The sequence below is a fragment of the Ceratotherium simum genome, chromosome 8 (genome assembly GCF_057802395.1).
Source record: "Ceratotherium simum simum isolate JZ-2026a chromosome 8, ASM5780239v1, whole genome shotgun sequence".
Classification (NCBI taxonomy): domain Eukaryota; kingdom Metazoa; phylum Chordata; class Mammalia; order Perissodactyla; family Rhinocerotidae; genus Ceratotherium; species Ceratotherium simum.
In genome coordinates, this window is record NC_141907.1 from 81,510,376 (window position 1) to 81,537,548 (window position 27,173).

Here is a 27,173-nt window from a genome sequence, read left to right on the forward strand (position 1 = left end):
GAGGAGGACTGGATTCTGCTGGTAATATAAGTATTAGGACTAACTAACTTATGTATAATTTTGGTAAGAATAAACCCTTAGAAAATGAAGCTTCTTGCTAAAGGGCTGTTAAGGATCCATGGCATTTAATTCAAATATAATGTCCAAATCATATTTCATGCTGTCTTTTCTCTGTATCCACCTGCAGAATAAGTACAGATTTTGTTCTTTAATTCCCGTAGTAATCATAGAGCCTTGTTTCCTTGTGCTGGCAGGTGGCCTGAATTACTTAGCGGCAGTAATTTTGGTTTCAGTTTAGTAAGTGCTTGGAGTAATAGAATATGGATTGGAAAAAAGAGTGCTAACACTATTATTTTTAAAAAAGAGTAAGAGCACATAACTAGATAAGTGATGATGTCTATCTGCCTCACCTATGATTTTATGTTTCTGAAATTCGTTCCATTCGAAGAATTTTCTGAAGCAGAGGAGCAACTAACAATGTTCAGGAGTTAAATCATCCCTATTTAAATCAAACTAACCTCCTTTTAGGGTGAGGTGTGCTGACATTTGTAGAATATGATCTCTGAGGGTTTAGGTAGCTTATTGAGAAAGACGCTTCACCCCTATTCCTTTTTAGGCACTAAAGAATCGTACTTACGAGTCTTGAAGTGGATTTTCATCATTTTGGCATAGATCTGGTGCGTGTGCCAAAAGCAGTGTAACAGTAGAGTGAATCGAAACTGTATTAAGCCATATTAAGATTTGTGTTTCTCCTTTCTAAGTTTGAATTTGCAGTATTTTTTATGTTGACAAGAGATTTACCAGGAACTGGAGACTAGAACCTAACTCTTGTATTCATTTACTTATTCATTGTCACACATCCATTCAGTCAGTAAATTTCTTTTGAACACCTGCTATCTACTGGGCACTATACTGTACACTCTGCTTGGCTTATGGTTGTTAAAATAATATACACTGGCCCTGCCCTCAAGGAGCTTATAATTTAGTGAGTGAGATGGAAATAAATGTTTTAAATGAATTTACAAGTAAATAAGCATATAATTATAAATTAGGATAATTGCTAGTATGAGAAATTAATGGAATGAGGTGAGGGACTAATTTAATTAGAAGCATAGACTCTAGGTGGGAAAGAGCATTTTCAGACAGTCAAGATTTCAAAATATTTACCTCCTATATACAGTATATAGTAGCTTTCTCAGGAAGCTGCTAGAGGAATCTTCCACCAAAACAAAATAAGCAAAGGCAAAAAAGAACATCGATAATAGAGTATCTAGTACAGGAAGGAGAAGAAAGTATCCATCAAGATAATGATAAAGAGAAATTCCAGGATGTCAGCTGTGCCCCTAAAACAGAGAGAGTAACAAATCTAGATTGAGTTTGGTCACAATTTTCTGAGAGAAACTTCTAGATAAATTAATAGAATATCTGATGCAAGCAAAGAAATTGAGAAGACAAACGGAGAGAAATAGAATGGATTTCGGATGTATTTTGGAGGTAGAATGGTAGATCTTAGCAGTTCATTGGATGTAGAGTTGAGTGAGAACAAGCGAGCCATGACTCCCAGGTTTCTGCCTTCATAAATGGATAGATGGAGTGTTCATTTACCAAGTTAAGGAAGTCTAGAGGAAGAAGAGATTTCAGAGTAATATCAAAAGTCCATTTTAGACATTGGGTTTGGATGCTAGAGAGATATTCAAATGGAGATGTCAAATGGCCAGTTATATATGTAGCCTGAAGTCCAGAAGAGGGCTAGAGATATAATTGTATAAGTATCAACATATAGGTGCTGTTTTGATGCTATGAAAGAGAATTAGATTGCCTAGGGTGACAGTAAGGACAAAAAGGTAAGAAAACAAAGGATGAAGTGCCAAGGAACTGAAATTTATAGAGGTCTGGTGGAAGAGGAGGAGCAAACAAAGGAGACTGCAAGGTGTAGAAGGGGCCAAGACTAGTTTGAAGTGGGTTCAGGAAGGCATGTGAGTTGAGAAAGTAGAGACAGTGTATGTAGGTATCAAGAAACTTGTTTGTGAAAGTGAACAGAGATTGGATCGTAGTTGAAGAAAAGTAGAGTAGAGGGAAGGTGTTGGTTGTTAATAATTACTTTTTTATTTGAGAAATATTAAAGCATATTTAAATGCTGATGGTGAGGATCTAGAGTGAAGAGGAGATGGTGGAGATGCTGAAGAGGCAAGAAGAATGAGACCCCAAGTGCATGTGAAGAATTCATCTGTAATATTAGGCATGTCAGGACCAGTGCAAAAGCATACCACTTTAATGGTATAAAGATAAGATGATAAATCACCTTTAATTCAGCCATGTAAAATGCAGTCTATTATGAGTAATTTTTCTTCTTTGACTAAAAACCTTGAAACTATGAATTTATAACTTAGTAATTGTATTGTTGCTATGGTTACCTATATGTTATGCTAATGAACTTTTTTTTATAGCCTTGAATATAATTGGATCAGAACATTTTCTTTAAAGCCTTAGACATTTTTCCTTTTCAGGGGCATTAAAAAATGGATTTGATTGTTCCTGCGTTGAAAAGTGTTTCTATTTATCAGGAATGGTACAAAATGACCAAGTATTGAAAGTAATAGAAAACAATTTCTGGGTTTAATTTTGTTTGCTTACTCCAGATTTTCCTCGTTTTTTTTGCAGAGTCAAGTAAAGAACAGTTTGCCGGTACAAATATTGCTGAAGAGCTGGTAAAACTCTTCAAGAAACAAATAGAACATGATAAGAGGGAAATGATTTTTGAAGTTCTTGCTCCATTGGCAGAAAATGGTGAGAAAATAAATGCACGTCTTGATTTTTGATCATGTAGCCTTTTTCCAGTTTTTTCTAATATTATTTAATTGCCAGCTGTTTAACTCAAAACGCTTCTTTGTTTTATTAATGATGTGAAAAGTTTTATTTTGGCTATCTCTAATTTCAGCTACATTGTCTACTCCATAACTGTATGTACCTTGGCCAAAGCTATTTTCCAAGTTCCTTTGATTTTAAAATCTTGGCAAAGATGGTTCTGTAGCTTGTACATTTCTTCCGCCAGACTGGAAAAGGCAGCGGAGATGCTGAACTCCACTTAGGTACCCTTTCAGGGCAAAGGGGGTAAAAGTTGGAGTCCCAGCCCTGCCAACAGTGTGGACACTGGTAAACTACACCTATCTTTGGGCAAAAAATCTTAAGGGATATACCCTAGGAATAAGAGTGAACCAGAGTAAACAAACCATCCCATATAAATAATTTTTCAAATACAGTGTCTAGCACATAATCAAAGAGGACTAGACACGTGAGGAGACAAGACGTTGTAAGCAAGAACCAGCACAAAGAACAGGCAGCAGCAGCAAATCTCCAGATACTGGAAATATTAGACATTGATTCCCAACAGGTATGCTTATTATGTTCAAAGAATTAAAATTAAAAGCAAGCTTGCAAAATTTAGAAGGAAACTAGAAACTATAAAGAGTAACATAGCAGATTTGAAAAAGAAATAATTGGAAATTCCTGAATTGAAAAATACAACCAAAATTAGGAGCTTAATGGATGGGTTTAATGGCAGATTAAATATAGTTGAATTAGAGAACCAGTGAACTGAAAGATAGATTGGAAGGAAATCCAGAATGAAGTGTAAAGAACCAATATGCATAAAAAAGAAGAAGAGGTACAGGGGATAAAATGAGAAGCTCTGATACACGTTTTTTGGAGTCCCAGGAAGGGTGGGGGCTAGGGAGGCTAAGGCAATATTTAGAGAAATTTTGGCAGAGAATTTACCAGAAATTATGAAAAATATCAAAGATTCAGGAATCCAATTAATCTAAAACATTATAAAAAGAAATCTACATCTAGATAACATCATATTGAAATTGCAGAAAGTCAATGACAAAAATTTTAAAAGTAGCCACGAAAAAAATAAACTATGTTAAAAAGGGTAACAGTTTGACTGAAAGCTATCTTCTCAAGAGCAACAGTGAAAGCCAGAACAGTGAAACAACATCTTCTATGTGCTGAAAGAAAATATATGCCAACCTAGAATTCCAAACCCAGTGAAAATACCCTTCAAAACTCAAGGCAAAATAAAGATATTTTTTGATTAAAAACTGAGAAAGTTCACCACCAATATACCCTCACTAAAGGAAATTATAAAGGGTGTTGGTGAAATAGAAGGAAAATGATTGCAGGAGGAAGGTTATAGATTCAAGGGAGAACAAAAACAGAAAGAAAAAAACCCAGCTAATATGTAGGTAAAATCTTATGAACGTTGAAAATATAAATAATAAAAGCAATTTATTGTGAAGTTTAAGTGTATATGTATATAATTTAAAATATACCACAAAATGAGTATAGAAGTCTGGAGGAAGGTAAAAGGAATTAAAAAGTCCCAAATCCCTTGTATGATCGGAAAGAAAGTACTGTTGGAGTCTGATTATTCAATAATTTCAACTTTTAAGGTGACTACTAAAATAATTTTTAAAAACAATGTGTAACTACCAAACTAATGAAAGGATTTATTAAAAGATTTTTTTTTAAATACCCCATCAATCCAAAATAACAGAAGAGAGGAAAGAAAGGGGAACATGGAACAGGAGGTACAAATAGGGCATAAAAAATATGCTAGATTTATGACACAGTATTTCAGTAATTACATTAAATTTATGTGACCTAAATGCTTTAATTAAAAGACCAGTTTTGACTGAATTTTAAAGAAACAAATATGCTTAAGACAAGTAAAACTTCTTAAATATAAGGAGATTTAAAAGGTTGAGAATAAGAAAATTGGAAAAATATACCATTCAAACTTAAAGAAGGCTGAGGTAGTTATATTAATATCAGATAAAAAAGACTTTAAGATTAAAAGACTTGCTAGAGATAAAGAAGTTGACTTTTTAGTGATGAAAAGTCCACTTCAGCTGGAAGCTATAAAAATTATACATTACCCCAAAACATATGAAGCAAAAATATTCAGAACTATGAGGAGAAATAGACAAATGCGCAAAAATCTTGGGCGATTTTAATACCTCTTTCAGTAATTTATAGAACAAGCAGATTGAAAAACAATAGGGATAAAGAAAATGTGAACGTGATTAAGAAAACTGATTTAATGGACGTATTTTAGAACACTGCATCCAGCTTCAGAGCCTTTTCTTTTGAAGTACACCTGAAACATTTAAAACCATATACTTACCATGAAAAAAGTTTTGATAAATTTCAAAGGATTACAATCTTAGAGTATGTTCTCTGACCTAAGTATTTTATCTAGTAACTGATAATAAAAAGATAACTAGGAAATCCCTATTTGTTTCGATATTAGGAAATACACTTCCAATACCTCAGAGGTCAAAGAAGAATCATAATGGAAATTAGAATTTTTTCTAATAATTAAAATAAAAATACTATGTCTCAAATCTTTGTGATGTGGGTAAAGCCATACTTAGAGGGAATTTTTTGCTCTAAATGAAATATTAGAAAAAGAAGAAAAGCTAAAATCAGTTCAGTATTCATCTCAGGAATTGAGGGAGTGGAAACATAAACTCAAAGAAGGAAGGAAATATAAAGAGCTGAAATTAATAAAATATGTAATGTAATACAAGCATATAATTGCCAATATTGAGTCTGAAAAGACTTAACTGATAAATCCCAAGTAAGATTAATCAGGAAAAAAGGAGAAGGCATAAACAAGGTAAATCAAGAATGCAAAAGGAGATTTCACTACAGATCTTATTAAGAGAATGTTATGAACAATTTGATCCCAGTACATTTTATAATTTTTATTTATTGATTGATTTTTCCCCCAAAGCCCCAGTAGATAGCTGTATGTCATAGCTGCACATCCTTCTAGTTGCTGCATGTGGGACGCGGCCTCAGCATGGCCGGAGAAGTGGTGCGTCGGTGCGCGCCTGGGATCCAAACCCTGGCCGCCAGCAGCAGAGCGCGCGTACTTAACCACTAAGCCACGGGGCCGGCCCAATCCCAATACATTTTAAAGTATAGGTAGCACAAGAAGAAATAGAAAAGCTGAGTAATCTTATCTTAAATTCTTCCAGAGAATAGGAAAAACAAATATACTCACCAATTTATTTTATGAGGCTAATATAACCTTTATACCAAATGCCAACAAAGACAATACAGTCGTGCACCGTGTAGTGATGTTTTGGTCAATGATGAACCACATATATGATAGTGGTCCCGTAAGGTTATAATGGAGTTGAAAAATTCCTATCATCTAGTGATGTTGTAACCGTCATAGCACGGCGCATTACTCACATGTTTGTCGTGATGCTGATGTAAACAAACCTACTGCACTGCCATTCATATAAAAGTATAGCACATACAATTATGTACAGTATGTAATACTTGATAATAAACGACTGTGTTACTGGTTTATGTATTTGCTATACTATACTTTTTATTCTTACTTTAGAGTCTACTCTTTCTACTTATTAAAAAAAAGTTCACTGTAAAACAGTATGCCATGTTACACCAGCAACAGCCTCGTACATCCCATGTTTACCGCGTCTTTTGATTGCATCATTTTCTCTTGTGCTTGATTTAATCTTGTGTTGTTTTGTTCATTGTGGCCCCTAAGCATATAAAATCCACTGCTAATGTTGCCAGTAAGAGGCCACATTGAGTGACTGACCTGGAAATGAAATTAAAAGTGATTAAGGACTACAAAGGTGGTAAATCAGTGATGGCTGTTGCTGGTTAGTCGGTCATGTCCCATTGCACCATAGCTATAATCTTGAAGAACAAGAACAAAGTGATGGAAGCTGTTAAAGGATCTGCTTCATTGAAGGCAATGAGACTAACAAAAATTCGAGAAGGGTCTATATCAGACATGGAGAAACTTCTAATGACCTGGATTGAAGACCAGACACGGAAGTGTATCCCTTTCAGCAGCATGACAGTGACCGCCAAAGCAAAAAGTTTGTTTGTGATGTTGAAAGAAAAGGCTGGACCCAACTACCGTGTTGAATTTACTGCTAGCTCTGGGTGGTTTAAATGATTTAAGAATTGTTATTCATTACATAATGTGAAAGTGAGTAGTGAGTCTGTGAGTGCTGATGTGAAGGCAGCTCAAGAATTTTTGGAAACTCTAGATAAGCTGATTGTGGAGGAAAATTACTTGCCAGAGCAAATATATTCAATATGGATGAAACTTACCTGTTCTGAAAACAGATGTCTGAAAGGACTTTCATCCATAAGGAGGCCAAGTCAATGCCAGGTTTCAAAGCTTTTAAGGACAGGATAACAGTCTTGCTCGTGGGGCAGTGTCTCAGGGTACAAACTGAAACCCTTTGTGATCTGACATAATGAGAACCCCCGGGCCTTCAAGCATATCAGTAAGCACACACTGCCGGTGTCTACAGGAGCAATAAGAAGTCATGGATGATGGGGTCGGCCCCGTGGCTTAGCGGTTAAGTGTGCACGCTCCGCTACTGGCAGCCCGGGGTTCGGATCCTGGGCGCATACCGACGCACTGCTTCTCCGGCCATGCTGAGGCCGCGTCCCACATACAGCAACTAGAATGTGCAACTATGACATACAACTATCTACTGGGGCTTTGGGGGTAAAAAAAAAAGAAGAGGAGGATTGGCAATAGATGTTAGCTCACAGCTGCTCTTCCTCAGCAAAAAGAGGAGGATTAGCATGGATGTTAGCTCAGGACTGATCTTCCTCACAAAGAAAAAAACAAAAAAAAAGAACTCATGGATGACCTAGCTCATCTTCTAAGATGCCCTTCTGAATTGCTATGCCAGAGAAATGGAGAAGTACTGTTTGGAGAATAATATACCTTTCAAGATTTTTCTTATTGTTGATAATGCTCCTGGACATCCTTCTTTTATTGGTGATCTTCTTCCCAATATCAAAGCTGTGTGTCTCCCTCTAAATCTAAATATCACCTCTTTGATCCAACCAATGGGTCAAGGAGTTATAGCAGCTTTTAAGGCATACTACCTGAAGAGGACCTTTGCCCAGGTTATTGCTACAACTGAGGAAGACACTGATGAAATTCTAGAAGGATTACAACATCTCTGACTGCATCAAGAGCCTTGCTTGGGCTTCGGGTGATGTGAACAAAGAGTGTATGAATGGCATCTGGAAGAAGACACTCAAGAGGTTCGTCCATGAATTCAAAGGATTTGCCAAGGTCGAGGAGGTTGCAGAAATAAACAGGCTGTGATTGAGATGGCAAACAACTTTAACCTGGGTGTGGATGAGGATGACATTGAGGAGCTCCTAGAGGTGGTTCCTGAGGAACTGACTAAGGAGGAGTTGGAACTGGAACAGGAACATATAACTGAAGAAGAGGCAGGAGAAAAGGAATCTGCAAGAGAAGAAAAAGAACCCCAAGAAAATTCACAGTGAAGGGTTTAGCCAAAGCTTTTGCAGACCTCAGCAAGTGCTTTAAAAAGTTTGAAAATATGGACCCCAACACCAAGAGGTTTTCATTAATAGAGAAGAATGTTCATGGTGCATTATCTGCTTACAAGCAAATCTAAGATGGAAAAAAGAAACCAAGCAAAGCACCATGGACCTATATCTGAAAAGAGTGACACCTCCTCAAGAAGAGCCTCAGGCAGGTCCTTCAGGAGGTATTCCAGAAGACGGCATTGTTATCATAGGAGATGACAGCCCCATGCGTGTTACTGCCCCTGAAGACCTTCCAATGGGACAAGATGTGGAGGTGGAAGACAGCGATATTGATGATCTTGAACCTGTGTAGGCCTAGGATAATGTATGTTTGTGTCTTAGTTTTTAACAAAAAAAATTTAAAAAGTGAAAAAGACAAATTTTAAAAATAGAAGAAAGCTTATAGAACAAGGATATAAAGAAAGAAAATATTTTTGTACAGCTGTACAATGTGTTTGTGTTTTAAGCTAAGTGTTATTAGAAAAGAGTCAAAAAGTTAAAAAAATTTAGGGGTCGGCCCTGTGGCGTAGTGGTTAAGTGCGCGCGCTCCACTGCTGGCGGCCTGGGGTTTGGATCCCAGGCGCACACTGACACATTGCTTGTCAAGCCATGCTGTGGCAGCATCCCATATAAAGTGGAGGAAGATGGGCACGGATGTTAGCCCAGGGCCAGTCTTCCTCAGCAAAAAGAGGAGGATTAGCATGGATGTTAGCTCAGGGCTGATCTTCCTCAAAAAAAAAACGTTAAAAAAATTTAAAAACCAAAAAACCACAAAACATTGTATTTCTATACACCAGCAAAAACAATTAGAAATACATTTTAAAAAATACATTGTTTACCATAGTATAAAAAATTAAATACTTGGGGGCCGGCCTAGTGGCGCAAGCGGTTAAGCGCGTGCGCTGCACTGTGGCGGCCCGGGGTTCGCCAGTTCTGATCCTGGGCGCACACTGACACACTGCTTGTCAAGCCATGCTGTGGCAGCATCCCATATAAAGTAGAGGAAGACAGGCATGGATGTTAGCCCAGGGCCAGTCTTCCTCAGCAAAAAAAGAGGAGGATTGGCAGATGTTAGCTCAGGGCTGATCTTCCTCACACCCAAAAAAAAAACAAATACTTGGGGCCAGACCAGTGGAGTAGTGGTTGAGTTTGGCAGCCTCCGCTTTGGCAGCCAGGGTTCACAGGTTTGGATCCCAGGCACAGACCAATACCACTTAACCATGGTGTGGTGGCAACCCACATATAAAACATAGAGGAGAATTGGCCACAGATGTCAGCTCAGGGAGAATCTTCCTCAAGCAAAAAGAGGAAGATTGGCAACAGATGCTAGCTCAGGGCAAAACTTCCTCAGCAAAAAAAAAAATTAAATACTTAAGAATGGACTAATAAAAGATATGTAAGATCTCCAGCAGAAAACTGTATAAAATCATCAAGAGAAATTAAAGAAGATGTAAGTAAATTGAAAGCTATGTCACTTTCATAGATTGGAAACCTCAATGTTGTAATGATGTTATATCTCCCCATATCAAGCTGTAGACTCAGTGCAGTTCAAACCAAAAGACCAAGAATAGCCAAGATACTATGAAAGAGAACAAGGTAGCAGGACTGGTTTTACTGCATAACAATAATAAAGCTTTATCCTGATGAAACTGTAGTAATTAAAACATTTGGGTATTGGTGCAAGCATGGACAAGAAGACCAATGGAACAGGATAGCCCATAAACAAATGGATACGTTAATAGATGTTTATTTTATTAGGAAACAAAAAAAGAAGTCACTACAAAACAATAAGGAAAAGACAGTCTTTTCAATAAAGCCTGCTGGGAATGGAAAAAAATACAATTGGAGACACACTTACACACTCCCACTTCATACTACACAAAAAATTCAGAAAGTTTATCTTAAAATGTAAGATAAGATCTTCATGGCCTTGGAGTACAGAAAGTTTTCTGAAGTCACAAAAAGCTATAACCATAAAGGAAAAGATTGATAAATTTGGTTATTTTAAAGGTAAAAATTTCCATTCCTCAAAAGACACCATTAAAAATGAAAATTAAGAGAGTGCATGAGAAGAAGATAGTTACTTCACATATAACTAACAGAGGGCTCATGTGTACAATGTATAAAAACTGCCACAAATCATTAAGAAAAATGTGGAAAACCCAGTGGGAAAATGTGCAAAAGATTTGAGTAGGCACTTGATGAAAGATAAAATCCAAATGGCTGATAAACACACAAAAATACACTCAATCATTAATAATCAGGGAATGCAAAATAAAGCCACAATAAAATACCACTGTGTACCCACCAGAAAGTCTGATAATACCAGTGTTGATGAAAGTGTGGAGCAGTGGCAACACTCATTAAGTGCTGGTGGGAGTGTAAACTGGTACAATGTGGAAAACAGTATCTATTGAGTTGGAGATCCGCGTTCCCTGTGATCCAGCAATTCCACTGTTAGGTATATACCCAGAAACATGTGCACATGTGCATCAGTAGCCGTTACAGGAATGTTCATAACAGCATTATTTATAGTAATGAGAAACAGAAACAACTCATATCCATTAATAGTAGAGTAAGTCATGGTATATTCATGGAAATATACACACAATGGAAAAAGACACAGTTGTGAAAAGGAATAAAGACAGCTGTAACAGTGTAGATGCATCTTATAAACATATTAAAAGGAAGAGCCAACACTGAAAAATACATATTCTAAGATTCCATTTACCTAAAGTTCAAAAGAGGTAAAATTAAACTGTAGTTTTTAGGAATGATTATTTGATGAAACAATCAAGAAAAGTGTGGATGTGATTATAAAAATCAGGGTAGTGATTTGAGAGGAATGGAGGGAGGGATTTGTGATAGGATAAGCAATTGCACAGAGGGTCTTCCTGGCTTGTTGGTAGTGAATTTCTTGATCTAGATGGTAGTCACCTGGTTATTTGCTTAATAATAATTGATTAAGCTTAACATGTATTTTAATGCATTTTCCTGCATTTGTGCATTTTACCATTTAGAAAAGATTTTTAAATACATGTACATAAATGTATGTATGTATACGTAGATGCATATATGCAAATGGTGGTGATGAAGATAGATGTCCTTGGACAGAATGCTGTTGGTAAATGTGTGCTGGGCTGTCTGCTTAGGCAGAAGCCTTATCCTCCTTAATAAGGCAGTTTGTCTCCCCCGTATATGTATGATTACAGTCCAACTGTGAGAGGAGACACCTGTAAACTTTAATCTTGACACATTTTAAGTTTTCCAAATGCCTTAGGTCTTATTCTTCAGAGAGGAGTTTGTTTTTCATCTCATTTGGTGATTTGACCAAATGAAATTTTTATTGTGATCTTCAGTCAGTTTTATGCCAGCGAATTACCTGTAACCTCCCTTGCAGTATTTGAAAACAACAATGTTTTTATTTCTTATTTCTGTTTTCTCTTCTACCACCTTCACCTCGATCTGTTTCATAATTGTGCAGTGGATTGAATGATACCTTTGAAAACGTGTTTCGGGCCTATTCTTAGGATATCGTCCTTGGTTTTCCTGGTATGCAAAGGAGAGTGATTCCAACATTTAAACTGGAATTTGTATAACTCAAGGTTTTTAGTATTTTTAAGGCTTTTTCATCATGGCTTTCAGTTCTAGTCACCACACATTTCCAGCCCTGGCATTCTGTAACCAAGGAAACGCCCTACTTTCAACATGGCACAGTGCAAGTGTACCTTTAAAAAAAACTTCTGGTTGAATATTCTGTGTATTCTGAGATAGTATTCTAAAGAAAATCAGTGGTCTTGGTGATAGGAAAAAGCTAAATTTTTACACATTAAAATTGCCTGAAAGAAACAGTCTTAAGTTTAAAAAAAAAAAAAAAAGTCTGTTTCTCCCAAATAACAAGCTGAAACTGCCATTGCTGTAGATGTATGTATATACAGTTTAGGGGAACCAATGACTAAAATAAAATCCAACTGAAAAATAACATTTAAATGTAAAAATTTCCGTGTAGCAAATGTATTTCTAAGGTTAGTTGATTAGCATTTATGTTAAGCAGTACCAAATACACCCAAAGGATTTAGGTAGGCCACTTCAGTTAAAACACAAAGATGAATGAGGTATGATATCTGCGCTAATGGGGGAGACGAATATGGATGAAAATATAAAATCTTCAATGAAATTAGTTCTGTAATGAAAGAATATTTAAGATAGTAGGAATGTAAGCAAAATTGATAGACGAGTAGAGTTTGCTGTGAAGATAATTTTTAAAAATATAATGAAGATGTAAATTCTGTTTCTAAAATTCCTTATTTTGTTGGTTACCCATCAGAAAGTTTGAAAGTTGTTTTTTTCTTTCAAGTTTTATTATGAAAATTTTAAAACCTATTCAGGTGTAGAGATAATATAATATAATGAACAACCGTGTACCCATCACCCAGGAAAGCTTCAAATTAATGAAAACCTGAAGCCCTTTTTAAAAACCTTGACTTTATTTTTTTTTTTAAATCTTATTTCATTAAACTTTTATTTTTATTTTTTTTCATTGTGGTAACATTGGTTTATAACATTGTATAAATTTCAGGTGTACATCATTATACTTCTATTTCTGCATAGATTACATCATGTTCACCACCTAAATACTAGTTACAATCTGTCAGTATACATATATGCATAATCATCCTTTAAAGTTCAGAAAGTTATAGATATATTAACCACCTAGAAAAATAACACCTATACAAATGTGAATCCAAATATACTTGTGATGTAGTTTAAAATTTAGTAATAGCTCTTTACTTTTCAATAACTTTGTATTCAAACTCCATTAGTGGATATATTTTAACTTTATATAACAGGTATGTGTGTTTTATTCTAAACAGTATGGGATATTTTGTAGTATTTCCTTTTAAACATGAGCATTATACCTAGAGTAACAGTGGAGCGGTATTACTGCCTTCAGAGCTGAGAATCAGTATGTCTAGGTGCTACATGACATTTTGAAAGGTGACATAATTTCAAATGGAAAAATGAAATAAGGCTTTTGTGTATTTAAGCTACAGTGTCAGATACTTCCTTTTGAAATTCAACTCTTTGAAGGTGTGTTATCTAAATCATGCATTTTCTTGGTTTCTTATAATTGATTGCTTATACCAGTACTCCTGTTTCATCTCAAATTTGGGTTATTTTGTTCACATTATTCTTTAGATGCCATTAAACTACAGCTGGTTGAAGCAGGCCTGGTGGAATGTCTCCTGGAGATTGTTCAACAGAAAGTGGATAGTGACAAAGAAGATGATATTGCTGAGCTCAAAACTGCTTCAGATCTAATGGTTTTACTACTTCTTGGAGGTGAATTGTAACTTATACCCACCAAAGAACATGATTGTCAGATTTGTAAAAATTTATTATCTCTTTTGTAAACACTGTATCAGGCATTTTTTTCATTTTTCTATCTCATTTAATCCTGTTGATGTGATGATTTTGAAACCTTAAGCACATCATGGAGAAAACTAGAAATAGTAAACCTGGAAAAGAGGAGTCTTCACTATCTTACAATATTTAAAGAGCTGTCATATAGAAGAGACAGCTTTGGCACCAGAGGACTAAAAGCTAGATGGCTAATTGGGATTCAGAGTAGAAAAATTCTAAACTGTCTTGTCCAGTCTCTACTAAAAGTTTATGATAAAAAGTCACGACTTTTCCCTTTATGAATTATAGTTTGTGAAGTATATAGTTTCCCAGTTGGATATTCACTTAGGAATATGGATGTATTACTCATAATTATTTTCCTCTTACCTATTTGTTTTATTTACCTCCAGATGAATCCATGCAGAAATTATTTGAAGGAGGAAAAGGGAATGTGTTTCAGAGGGTGCTGTCCTGGATCCCATCAAGCAACCACCAGCTGCAGCTTGCTGGAGCGCTGGCAATTGCAAATTTTGCCAGAAATGGTAAGCATATTAGTTCATCCTTTTTAAAGCAGGTGTTACAGTGTTATATTTTTTAATTTTTGCTTTGCCATTACATGTACTAAAACTAGAACAGTTCAGAAGTGTACATAGTATGTGTGTGTACTGCCACCTTAGTTTTTCAGAGACGTGATATACGTATAGTGACTTTTCTAACAAATTACATGTTTTATGCAATTCAGCTAAGTTCTAATAGTTTAAAGATTATAAACAGTGATTATGAAGTTCTTTTGAGTACTCTGCACTTCAGACGTTAGTAAACTTGAGTCCCATTCTAATATACATCTGATCTGGAAGGATATGATCTCTTGCCTGGTGATTTTATGTTGGATTTAATAATCTGAGTATTCATTGTAGGGTTATTGTGCCTCAATTTATACTTTTATGCCTACAAAACGTAAGTGTGGGTAATCCTCTGGTTGAGGGTAGAATATGTAATTTACTTTAATAATATTTCAGAGGTATTAGACCTCCATGGTTATCTCTGAAGTCTGCCACTCCAGCTATTCAGTCTAGAAACTCATTCTTATACTATGTCTAGGAAATATGGGTTATTTTTGTTTTTAGTTTGATTTTATTCCAATGTGAAGTTGTTATATTATAATGGATGACTTCCATTTTTACTCCCTTCTTTTTGGGAACCATCATTAACTCCTTAATGATGGAATTAAGACTGGCAAAATATTGATAATTGTTATAGCTGAACGTAGGGTAAATGGTGGTTCATTATAATATTCTCTCTGCTTTATAAATGTTTCAAAAGTTCTGTCATTGAAAAATAATTTAAATATCAGCCATGATAACAAAATGTGGTGTATTATCACGGTATCCTTGGCAGAATGCAGGCATACTTAACTACACATGAAGACTATGTGGACATTTTAAGCATGTGGTTTCTACTTATTCATCTTCTGATATATTATCAGACTCTAAGCTAGAGATTTTTCTGATTTTTAAAATTTTATCTATTTTAGAAATCTTATCAGACTTCTCACTCAGTAAACCAAAAAATCTATAAATTTGATAGGAGAAAGAGTTGGAATTCATTTTATTTTCCTATAGCTCCATTTTCCCTAATGTAGATAATGGGCAGGCATCAGTATTACAAAATATTTATAGATATTTGTAAAGAGGAGGGAAAAAATGCTTTTGTTTTGTTCAGATGGAAATTGTATCCATATGGTAGACCATGGGATTGTAGAAAAGCTTATGGATTTACTGGACAGACATGTGGAAGATGGAAATGTAACTGTGCAGCATGCCGCCCTCAGTGCCCTCAGAAACCTTGCCATTCCAGGTAAGACCTAAGAAGGGGCTGCAACTGTCTTTGTTTTGGGAAGATCTTTGCTTTATGTGATTTGTGGACCTGCCCTGACCAAGAAAAGTAGTCTTCAAATTGTTTACATTTTTCTTACTGATAAATCGAGATCCTATGTTAAATAAGTTTTCTGAAAGTATACAAGCATCATCTTTGCCTTTGTTCAGATTGTTCAAATATTTTATTACCTTTGGTGAACTCCTAGATTTTCATCATATTGTATAGTTAAGCTTTTTTAAGCATCTTCAGCTGAGGTAAGATAATGACATCAGTTAAAAGAGTCCCCTAAAGAATGACTTCTAAGGGTTTTTTTTTTTCCCTACAAACAGACATACAATTTTTAAAAATAGCCTCAATGTATCTTTTTGGATTAAAGGCTTTTGAGCCATGAAATCACGTTATCATGGGAAATAATACAGGAGATAGTTAAAACTATTCTTTTATTCTACTTTCTAAAAATAAATTTCTCATTAGGTGAAATAGCATAATTATATGCAAACAATTTGGTTCATATATCAGATTAATATTGTTATTAATGTCTATAACATTTGTATTAACACAGTTGGACCAAGGACAGAGGTAAGAAGAAACATTTATCAAAGTTGAGGAATTGTGCTTTTTGTAAATAAGAAGGCAACAGTGCCAGATTTCCTTTACAAATTATTTAAGTAAGTGTTTTGAGGTTAGGTTTCAAAGCCAGTAAGTATGATTTAGTATGTTATAATCCTTTAGACAAACAGGATACTTATCCCCTAGCCCCTGCCCCCAATCCCATTCTTAAAATTCACAGAAAAGTAACAAGATTGCTTTTAAATAAAAAAATATAACATGGGGCCTTAAAGATAATAAGACATTCAATAAATGTGTATTGAATTGATTGATTATCTTCAAGAATGCTAGCATCATTTTAACTGTAGTCTCTTTTTCTCCCTAGTTGTAAATAAAGCAAAGATGTTATCAGCTGGAGTCACAGAGGCAGTTTTGAAATTCCTTAAGTCTGAAATGCCCCCGGTTCAATTCAAACTTCTGGGAACATTAAGAATGTTAATAGATGCACAAGGTAAGAGAAAGGCTTTCCCGAGGTGCATTTTTGGTATGATAGTCTTAATGTGCCTATAGTTGAAAAAGGACTTGTTTTTAGCTTTCAGAATTATGTAATCATAAAGATAAATAGCAAATAAAAGGCAAAAAGAGATTGGTTTTGGAACCTCATTCATTAATCCCATGCTTGTTATAATTGACTTTAAATGGAAATTAAATTGTATCTGTCTTTATTAGTACATATAATCCTCATTTTAGGTTGATTTATTAGCAGTTCCTGAAGGGTTTTTATGTTTTGGCATTCCATTCCCGTTTTTACCTTGTCTTTAAAATCATTGTGTTTCAATACAGTGACAGTCAAAATTTTTTTAAATTTGTTTTGCAAACAGAGAGATCATTTTTCTGTTTAGAGAAACAACAGTGAAAACCACTCCTTGCGATGAATTATGTTTATTTACTTATTTCTGAATTCTAAACCTTTCTCTATATTGATTCCTTAGAGTCCTTCTAAAAACCATTACAGTTTGCCAGAGTACTAGCAGACTACCAGGCTGAACCAAAAGATTATGGGGTTGTTTATTTTTATATTTTGTATGAAAGTCTACAACTTTATAGAAAAAGCCAAATAGTCCATCAGATATGGAATATTTGCAGTTCTTGCTTTATTAAAATTGTTGTGTTTTTTACATATATAGTTTTCCTTCACACTCTTCCATCTTTACCAATTATTTCAGTGGATTGCCTATCAGTGATTGATTCCTTTGTGGTTTGCCTTCTTTCCTATAGCAGAAGCTGCTGAACAACTGGGAAAGAATGTTAAATTAGTAGAGCGTTTGGTGGAATGGTGTGAAGCCAAAGATCACGCTGGAGTGATGGGGGAGTCAAACAGACTGCTCTCTGCTCTCATACGGCACAGTAAATCAAAAGTAAGTTCCAGAGGAGACCGGTCACCAGAAAACATTCAAGTGGCCTTTTTGGAAACCCAATATCATAGATCCTACATCATAATGTATTTTTATGTATTTATGTATAAATACATTAAGTAACAGTTCTGTAAAAATAATTGAAGATTGAGCTTTTTTATTTAGTTCTGTTCCATAATAGTTAAGAGTAAGACTTTGGAATCAAACAGATATGAGTTCAGACTTTATCTCTACTATTTACTGATCGAGTGTCTTCACATCTCAGTATCTTAATATATAAAAACTAGGATAATACCTACCTGAAAGCATTGTAAGGATGATTCAAGGGGATCACGTATACAAAGTGCTCAGCTGTTGCCTGGGGCATAGTAAGCACTCAGTAAATGGAGGGTGCTGTTGCTGCTGTTATTTTTACCACCTGCACCACCATCACCATGTCAAACATGTATGTGCCAGGCACTGACCAAGCTGGCCACTGATCTTTATTTTTTTTTTATTTATTTTTTTTTTTAAAGATTTTATTTATTCAGTTTTTTCCCCCCAAAGCCCCAGTAGATAGCCGTATGTCATAGGTTCACATCCTTCTAGTTGCTGTACGTGGGACCCGGCCTCACGTTGGACGGAGAAGTGGTGCCTCTGGGCGCTCCCGGGATCCGAACCCGGGCCGCCAGCATCAGAGCGCGCGCACTTAACCGCCAAGCCACGGAGCCGGCCCTGGCCACTGATCTTTAGAAATTAAATGATATCTTGATAATATATGATGCCCGGAACTCACAGAGTTGGACAGAATCCATTCTCATGGCAGTGTCCAGCCTAGTATGTGTCTGTCACATGACAGATCACCTATAAATATTTGTTAAGTGAATGAATAAAAGAATGAACAAATGAACTCTTTAAAGATCGCGGTGGTAGAAGCCCAGGCCAGCAGTTCAGCAGCTGATTTAGTATCTAGACTATATACCCTATTTTTTTAGAACCTCTTTTCTAAGGTGAGCCTTCTGACCACTTCACTTGTGTACAATTGCAGTAGTGACTGTACATGAGAAGAAGGACGATTTAGAACTAAAATCCACCAGCTATTTTCACTTATTTCTAGAACAAATTAAAAGAAGATGGCAAGAGAAAAAACTTCAAAATATTCCTTGACTTGTGCAAATTTCTTTCATATAAATAATTTACTTCACCATAGTAATTTACTTCACCAGCTGGTTGGCCATAAGAATGTTCTTTACCGTCAGATGTGACCTCTTGGCATCTTTGCCTGGGGCAAAGCAACTGTTAACCAGGACCTTCCTGTTACCTGTCTCACCCAGAGCAGCCTAGAAGCCCATGCATTTTCACTGACACCAATACAGAACCAAGTAGTATGTTGGCAAGATAGAAAGTATCAAGAAAAAATAGCAAAATGCCCTCCTGTAGTACCCCTTTACCTCTCCTCCATCATAACTGCTATGTCAAGCCCATTCATTGAACAGTTAACTTTTCAGCGCTTGCAGTATAAATATTATAAAATATAGTGTTACTTTCAAGAATTGACTGTCTAGTGGGGAGACAGATATAAAAACAGCATTAAAGCCACATGTACCATTCAGATGTAACTTAGAGGAAAGAGAGACCAACTCTGTCTGGGCGTCGGAGGAGGGATGATGTTTTAGAGGTTAACTAGGACTCTCTCGCAAGAAGGGGAAGAGAAAGGATGGAAGGGCCTTTCAGGCAAAAACAACAGTGTGTACAGTAGCACAGAGATCTAAAACAGCATAGTTTGAGAGGGAAACTGCCAGTAAAGCAGTATTACTGGAACACAGAGCATGTAAAAACAGTGGCCAAAGAGGAAGAGAATTGGTGATTCTGTTCTGATGAATTCTATGCCAAGTTAAGGCATATGGATTTGGTGCTGCAGAGAATTAGGGAGCTCTTAAAGAATTTTAAGCAGCAAGGTGCCATTATTTGGTTTTCATTTAGAAAGATGACATTAGGTTTAATGGGGGAGGGAAAACAGAGAGTTATTGTGAAAGTATACATGAGAGCTGGTGAAGGCCTGAATTAAGATATTGGATTGAGCAATTTGAAATTGCTGATATTCAACCATTTTTGACACACATTTCAAATTTGACACAGAAGCAAATTTCATATGGTTCAACCTAATAGCAGTAAGGATGGAAAAGAAGAGAAGGATTTGAGAAACATATAGGTGGTAGAATTGATAGACTTCAGCATTAAGATGAAAGGAGAAAGGTTTTTTCCAAGATAATTTTTCCAGTTACCTTCAAAGAGATAATTCCAAGTTTGGGGCTTCACACCAGGTGGGGTAATTATGCCATTCATAAAAACAAGAGACTACAGGAAGAAGTACAGCTGACTCTCCCTAACTTGCTTACTCCCAACTCACTCTTCCATACTTTTTGGAGCCTTTACCCTTAATCCTTTGCTCTACTCCATGAGAATTCTTACCAATGGTTTAGACTTTAGGCAAACCATAATTTTATTAACTAGATTGCACAAACAGAGACTTTTTTTGGCATCCAAATTTGGAACTCGCAGATAAATTCCTGTTCCATGTGGTGGTCAGGCCAACAAAGCCTTGATTAATCCATAATATACCTTCAGTTCAGTATAAACTAACAGAATTATATAATCAGACCACTAGTGGACACAAAAATGTGTCCATGGGAAGATGTATCCCAGCTTCCTAAACAACTAAATCTTAGAACTATTCAAATGCTATAATATTAAGTTGAGATTTGAAGGTTTTGAGGTTTTCTGTGAATTTAATTTATCATAGATTTCCTTTTCCCTCATCTAACTGCCCACTCCTCCCCAAAAAACGTTTTTGAATACCCGTGAAGCATCCATTACCATGTGGGTTCTTTGAAGACAAGAGAAATATAGCATGGTATCTTTCTAGGGGAGTGTGTGTGTGTGTGTGTGTGTGTGTGTGTGTGTGTGTGTAACAAAAAAACAATTTGAAATGATATAGGATTGCAACTTTATAGTCACATTATAACTTTAGGTTTACAATTCAGTACCAAATAAGCTGTTTTTTCCTTTATGTGTCTTTCCTACAATTGAGAGGATACTGCTGCCAAGCAGCAATGGGAACCTTGATTCACATACTTTAATGATCAGAATACAAAGTGTGTTCTTTGTGTGAGCTACAGATTAGAACTATCAATTTAAATTATTTTTAAATTGAACAAACATTAAAGTGGAATCAATGATTCCTTTTGAGCAGAGTTCTCAAAATATGTTCCATCAAATAATAACCCCAAGAAATGTTCCACAAAGAAAAAGAGTTGTATGGTCAGATTAGTTATTATAGTGCATTTCCTTTCCTCACCTTTGGAATTCACAGCACACATTATTAGTACTACTCTAAAGAAACCTCCTTAACTTTATTTAATCCACTGGTTCCCAAACTATTTGACAATGGGTCTTTTTTGCAAGTGATATCTATTACCATTCCACTGGACATACTTTGGAAAAGGCTGCTCTGTAGTAAGCTTTTAAAATAATTAGACACTAGGTACCAATATATTACATTCCTATAGACCCTTGACCAACTGTTGTGAGTTACAGCTCTCTCCTTGTGTTATTTTTAAACTTTGAAGACCCTACTCCTTTTAAAGTCACCCTGAATTCTATCTTAGAGTCCAACCCTCCAAAAGTTTGCACTGACTCAAGGTTTCACGCTGTCTTTGTCATCTCAGCCATATACAGTGTATTCCTGTCCTCATGCCAGTAGGTAAATTCGCATCTTCCCTTGAAACAGTGCCCTAGGCCAGGGCTCCTGACCAATGAGCTGGACCTTATGACTGTAGATATTATCAAAAACAGAAAGACAAATACAGTTTGCCTCTACACTAGGGATATGAATTCCCTGCTATCAAAGTAGGCACTTTTCTTTACTCTTCAAGAGTAAAACATTCCTCATCAGTTATCAAGCTAAAAACTTGTTTAAACAAATGTATTTAGTCATTTGCTCATTTATCCAATAAACAGAAGTAGGCTTTGCTAATACAAAGTTGAGAAAGAAAGTTTTCGTTAGGTGATTCAGTTGCTATACCAGCTTGCAATCTTATAAATTGATTATCTCAAATTCAAGCCTATCTCAAAACATTCTATTGTCATCAACGTTATTAAACAGCTTTCAAGAAAGTCTTTACATGGATTTTTTACCTCAGTAATTAAGAGCAAATTGACCATAAATGCTATGTGAGATTGTTAGCATAGATAATTTGCTATGGTTATGTATGTACCAAAATTTAACTTTCCATAAGAAAACTCCTTGAGAAATAGGATTGTGAAATAAATTGTTTCAAACTTAGCAAAACATTATAAAATATCTCCAAAATTTTTAGAGACTTTACAGAGACGTCTAGAGTTTAGAGGGATTACCCAGAGAAATGTTTCACTATATATTACTATAGTTTACTTATTATAAATGAAATGGTTTCAGAGGTTAAAGTTTCTGGATTAATTTTAGATGTGCATTGGTTAAAATTATTTGTAATTCTCTGAACCTTCTTGCTCTATCAAGTAATGCTAATACCCTTTTGTTGTTAATATCTTGAAGTTAACAGTACCTTCCTAGAGCCTCTGTGAATCACCTTCAGTGACTGCCTGCGCATGGCACTGTGATGGAGTTAGGGCATAGACTTCTTTGTAGACCAGTCAGACTGCCTGGATTTGAATCTTGGCTTTTTACCACTTAATCACTGACTTTGGGCAAATTTCATAACTTAATCTGAGCTTCAGTTTCTTCATCTGTAAACTAGAGATAATATCTAGCTAATGGGACTTTCTGTGAGCATAAAAATGAGCTATATCTGTAAGCTACCCAGTACAATCCAGTGTATAGTTGTTCCATAAAGGGTAGGTATCAATATTATTAATTCTTTTTTGTCATATGATATAAATACAGTGCTTATTTATCTTTCATCCCCCATTCTGTCAGGCAGAGCAACTCCATAGAGTAGCTATTTAATAAGCATTTATTGAAGTAGGAGGAAAGAGGGCAGGAATTTTAAAAGGAAATACTCAGATATCTGTTCTGGAAAGAACCTATGCTTAGACTTAGCGGGGCAGAGGAGCTATTCATTTCTTTTCTTTTCTTTTTTTTTTTTTAAATCCCCCCCGCCCCCAAAGCCCCAGTAGATAGTTGTATGTCATGGTTGCACATCCTTCTAGTTGCTGTATGTGGGACACGGCCTCAGCATGGCCAGAGAAGCGGTTCCTCGGTGCGCGCCCAGGATCCGAACCCGGGCCGCCAGCAGCGGAGCGCGCGCACCCAACCACTAAGCCACGGGGCCGGCCCGGGCTATTCATTTCTGATATACAAATTTCCTTCATTCATTCCCTGCCCTTCATTCTACTACAGTGGACTTTTCAGGGCGACTCCCAAAAGAGAGGATGAAATGACAGTCCAGGAACCTTCCTTAGGTGACTGCGTGTGTATCTATGAGTCTCTGTGGTCTTCTTTACTCAGTAAGCTCCTTTGTGATCTTTATAAAATTCCTTACTAATTTTAAGAATTTTACATCAGTTTCAAATAAACTGCCACCGAGTAAGCAGTATATTGGGTGGCTTTCTTTTCATTAGAAAAGGCTCGAAAAGATAGTTTCTCACTTTCTAAAAGAGGTTGATGGGCAAAGACTTTATTAGATGCTAGAACACAGCTACCATAGAAACTCAGTACTTGGTCTCCATTATTTAGAATGTTTGATCACTAAACAAGTTTGGGCTTAAAGCAAAGATACTGTCTATAAACAGTTTTCTTAAAAATTTACATAAGATGGAAGCATAAAGGAAACCCTTTTTCAAATATTTTAGCAAATTAATTTGAAAAATATTTCTGATTACAGTTAGTTTTGTACCTTTGAAGCTAACTTGGATAGACTACTTAAAATATTCAGTGCTTACTTCAAATTACTAAAAATAGTGAAAAGTAGCAAGAAAGTTACCTTAACAATATTCTACAATTGAGACTTTCCACTAAATCATATTTAATCCAAGAGTTTTTAGGCAATAAAACCCTGGGATGAAAACAAAAATGGGTGCTAGAAATAAATGTTACCATTTTTTTTATTTAACCTTTGCCATATATTCTTACATGTGCTTTTTGTGTAATAACTTTGTAATTATCACAAAAACCTATGCGATATACACTTAGATTATCCCAACATTATAGATAAAGTCACTGAGATGCGGAGAGGTTTGATAATTTGCTGGAAGTCAGTGTTGGCGCTGGAATTTACTCAGTCTGGAGCCCACTGCCTCCTCTGCCATTGGAGGGGACAGAGCTGTGGGCACCATGAGAAATGAAGGAGACAGAGAATTTTAAGTTCTGCTGAAGTCCCTTTGTATATAATCCAGTGTTGCCAGAGCCCACAAAGGTGTAGAACCTAGAAAAATACAAAGCTTACTCTGAGCATCTGGAGAACAACTACCTGGTGCTATAATAAAAATTTGAAAAGAACTCTTTTATTATTCCAAGTTTTATTCTTTTTTGTTGATCCTGTGATAAATCAACATTTGGGGCAGTGGCACTTTTATTTCTTTGACTTGGGTAGCTTCTGGGACTCTCTATTCCTTGATATGAACTGCAGTCGTCTTTTTCACTTAGGTAATTTAAGTTGTCATCTTTTGATGAATTTAATTAAAGATAAAAGCTTTTTCCTTTTCTTCTGTGAAGGAAAAAAATTATGGTTAAATGTAATGATTCATACAGGATGCTGTCAGAAAACCACTCAACTTAACAATGAATTGACTGATTATAATGCAGTTTTTTATGTTTGAAATTAATGTTTATAATTCTGTGATATTTATTTATCGTAGGATGTAATTAAAACCATTGTACAGAGTGGTGGCATCAAGCATCTAGTTACCATGGCAACCAGTGAACATGTAATAATGCAGAATGAAGCCCTTGTTGCTTTGGCACTAATAGCAGCTTTAGAATTGGGTAAGTACCCCAGTGACAAACTTATTTTCTCCTATTTTTATCTTGCATGAAAAGAAGCACAGGAGTGGAATAGAAGTCAGACAGAAGCTTGAATAGAAGCGTTTTGCCAATGTGTGTCTGTACCTGTATCTGAGTATATGGAAAATCATTTTCTGTAGATTGTCACTAGAGCTGTCCCTTTTGGTTGTGCTTTTGGTAACATTTTTAGAGCAATGCTTTAAGGTTAGTTTGACTGTTAAATGTTATCTCAATTACAGGCACTTACGGAATACAAAAACGTTTTTAGCAGGCCTCATGGAGAAATGGAACAAGGTTTACAACACAACAGCAGGTTTAGAGTTTGCTTCTTTTCCAGGGACCCAGACCTCCTCTTCCATCTAGTCTTGCTGATCTTCTCTCTATCACCATGGTTTCTACTGCTTTATAGCATTGCCTTCATTCTAAATTATCACCTTCTGTGTCACTCTTCTATGTGTTTTACATTCACAGGTCCCCAAAAGCAGAGTTTAAATAATGCAGTGAGTTTCTGCCTCGCATATAGCATCCCTATTGGTCAGAATTCTTCATGAGAAGCTAGCTCATAGGCATCTAGCTTTTAGGTAGCAACCTTTGTCTCAGGAACCAATCTCCAATACAGTCATCTGGGGACAATCAGAGTCACATGGGCCTTGCTTTACAAAGGAGGACTATAGATTCAGTGGGTGTGTCCTGTCCAGTTCAAAGCCATTTGGGTAAATACTGATCACATCTTAATTCCCACTGATGATTTACGTCCATAATTCTCGCACTGGGGCAAGTGGACCCTCCAACCCTACCCCAGGAAGGAAAAACCAAAAGATAAACATGGTATGTCTTCCTCCAGGGTCAGATTTACTCATTTTGGGTATGAGAGATTTGAACTTCTGTCCTCTTAAAAGGTTGTGGATTTTAAAACAATTTATAATCTTTTTTTATTGCAGTACCATTGGTTTATAACATTGTATAAATTTCAGGTGTATATCAGTATATTCCAATTTCTGTGTAGGTTACATCTTATCCACCGCACAAAGACTAATTGGAATACATCACCATACAAATGTGCCTAGTCACCCGCTTTGCTCTCCTCCCTCCCCTCTTCCCCTCTGGGAACCTTACCAATCCAGTCTATCTCTTTGTGTTGTTTGTTGTTGTTTTTACCTTCTCTTTATGAGTGACCATACGGAATTTGACTTTCTCCCTCTGACTTATTTCACTTAGCATAATACCCTCAAGATCCATCCATGTTGTCACAAATGGCAAGATTTCATCCTTTTTATGGCTGAGTAGTATTCCGTTGTGTATATATACCACATCTATTTTATCCATTCATCCCTTGATGGGCACCTAGTTTGCTTCAAAGTCTGGGCTATTGTGAATAATGCTGCAATAAACATAGGGGTGCATATATCTTTACACATTTGTGTTTTCATGTTCTTTGGATAAATACCCAGCAGTGGAATAATTGGATCATATAGTAGTTCTATTAATTTTTTGAGGAATCTCCATACTGTTTTCCATAGTGGCTGCACCAGTTTGCACTCCCACTAGCAGCGTGTGCGAGTTCCCTTTTATCCATGTCCTCTCCAACACTTGTTATTTCTTGTCTTGTTAATTATAGCCGTTCTGACAGGCTTGAGGTGATATCTCATTGTAGTTTTGATTTATATTTCCCTGATAGTTAATGATGTTGAACATCTTTTCATGTGCCTCTTGGCCATCTGTATATCTTCTTTGGAGAAATGTCTGTTCAGATCTTTTGCCCATTTTTTAATTGGGTTGTTAGTTTTTTTATTGTTGAGATGTATGAGTTCTTTATATATTTTGGGGATTAACCCTTTATCAGATATATGGTTTGCAGATATCTTCTCCCAATTGTTAGGTTGTCTTTTCATTTTATTGATGGTTTTCTTTGCTATGCAGAAGATTTTTAGTTTGATTCAGTCCCATTTGTTTACTTTTTCTATTGTTTCCCTTGCCTGGTCAGACATGGTACTTGAAAATATGCTGCTAAGACTGGTGTCAAAGAGCATACTGCCTATGTTTTCTTCTAGAAGTTTTATGGTTTCAGGTTTTACATTCAAGTCTTTAATCCATTTTGAGTTAATTTTTGTGTATGGTGTAAAATAATGGTCTACTTTCATTCTTTTGCATGTGGCTGTCCAGTTTTTCCAACACCATTTATTGAAGAGACTTCTTTTTCAACATTGTATGTTCTTGGCTCCCTTGTTGAAAATTAGCTGTGCATAGATGTGTGGGTTTACTTCTGGGCTCTCAATTCTGTTCCTTTGATCTGTGTGTCTGTTTTTCTGCCAGTACCGTGCTGTTTTGGTTACTATAGCTTTGTAGTATATTTTGAAATCAGGAAGTGTGATACATCCAGCTTTGTTCTTTTTTCTCAGGATTCCTTTGGCTGTTCAGGGTCTTTTGTTGTTCCATATAAATTTTAGGATTCTTTGTTCTATTTCTGTGAAAAATGTTATTGGAACTTTGATAGGGATTGCATTGAATCTGTAGATTGTTTTTGGAAGTATGGA

The 27,173-nt window shown here is 35.9% G+C and overlaps 1 protein-coding gene across 5 annotated transcripts in view; it reads left to right on the forward strand.

Moving 5' to 3' along the window:
- Positions 1–27,173, forward strand: part of RAP1GDS1 (Rap1 GTPase-GDP dissociation stimulator 1) — a 164,459-nt gene that overhangs the window by 121,490 nt on the left and 15,796 nt on the right. For 4 of the 5 annotated variants that reach the window (XM_087434622.1, XM_087434621.1, XM_087434624.1 and 1 more), the window contains 7 exons: positions 2,662–2,787; positions 13,615–13,758; positions 14,229–14,360; positions 15,541–15,675; positions 16,631–16,756; positions 17,524–17,663; positions 24,495–24,621. In XM_087434622.1, the coding sequence (XP_087290748.1) occupies positions 2,662–2,787; positions 13,615–13,758; positions 14,229–14,360; positions 15,541–15,675; positions 16,631–16,756; positions 17,524–17,663; positions 24,495–24,621 (930 nt within the window). The remainder of the gene's footprint in view (positions 1–2,661; positions 2,788–13,614; positions 13,759–14,228; positions 14,361–15,540; positions 15,676–16,630; positions 16,757–17,523; positions 17,664–24,494; positions 24,622–27,173) is intronic. The other variant, XM_087434623.1, reaches the window with a different exon arrangement.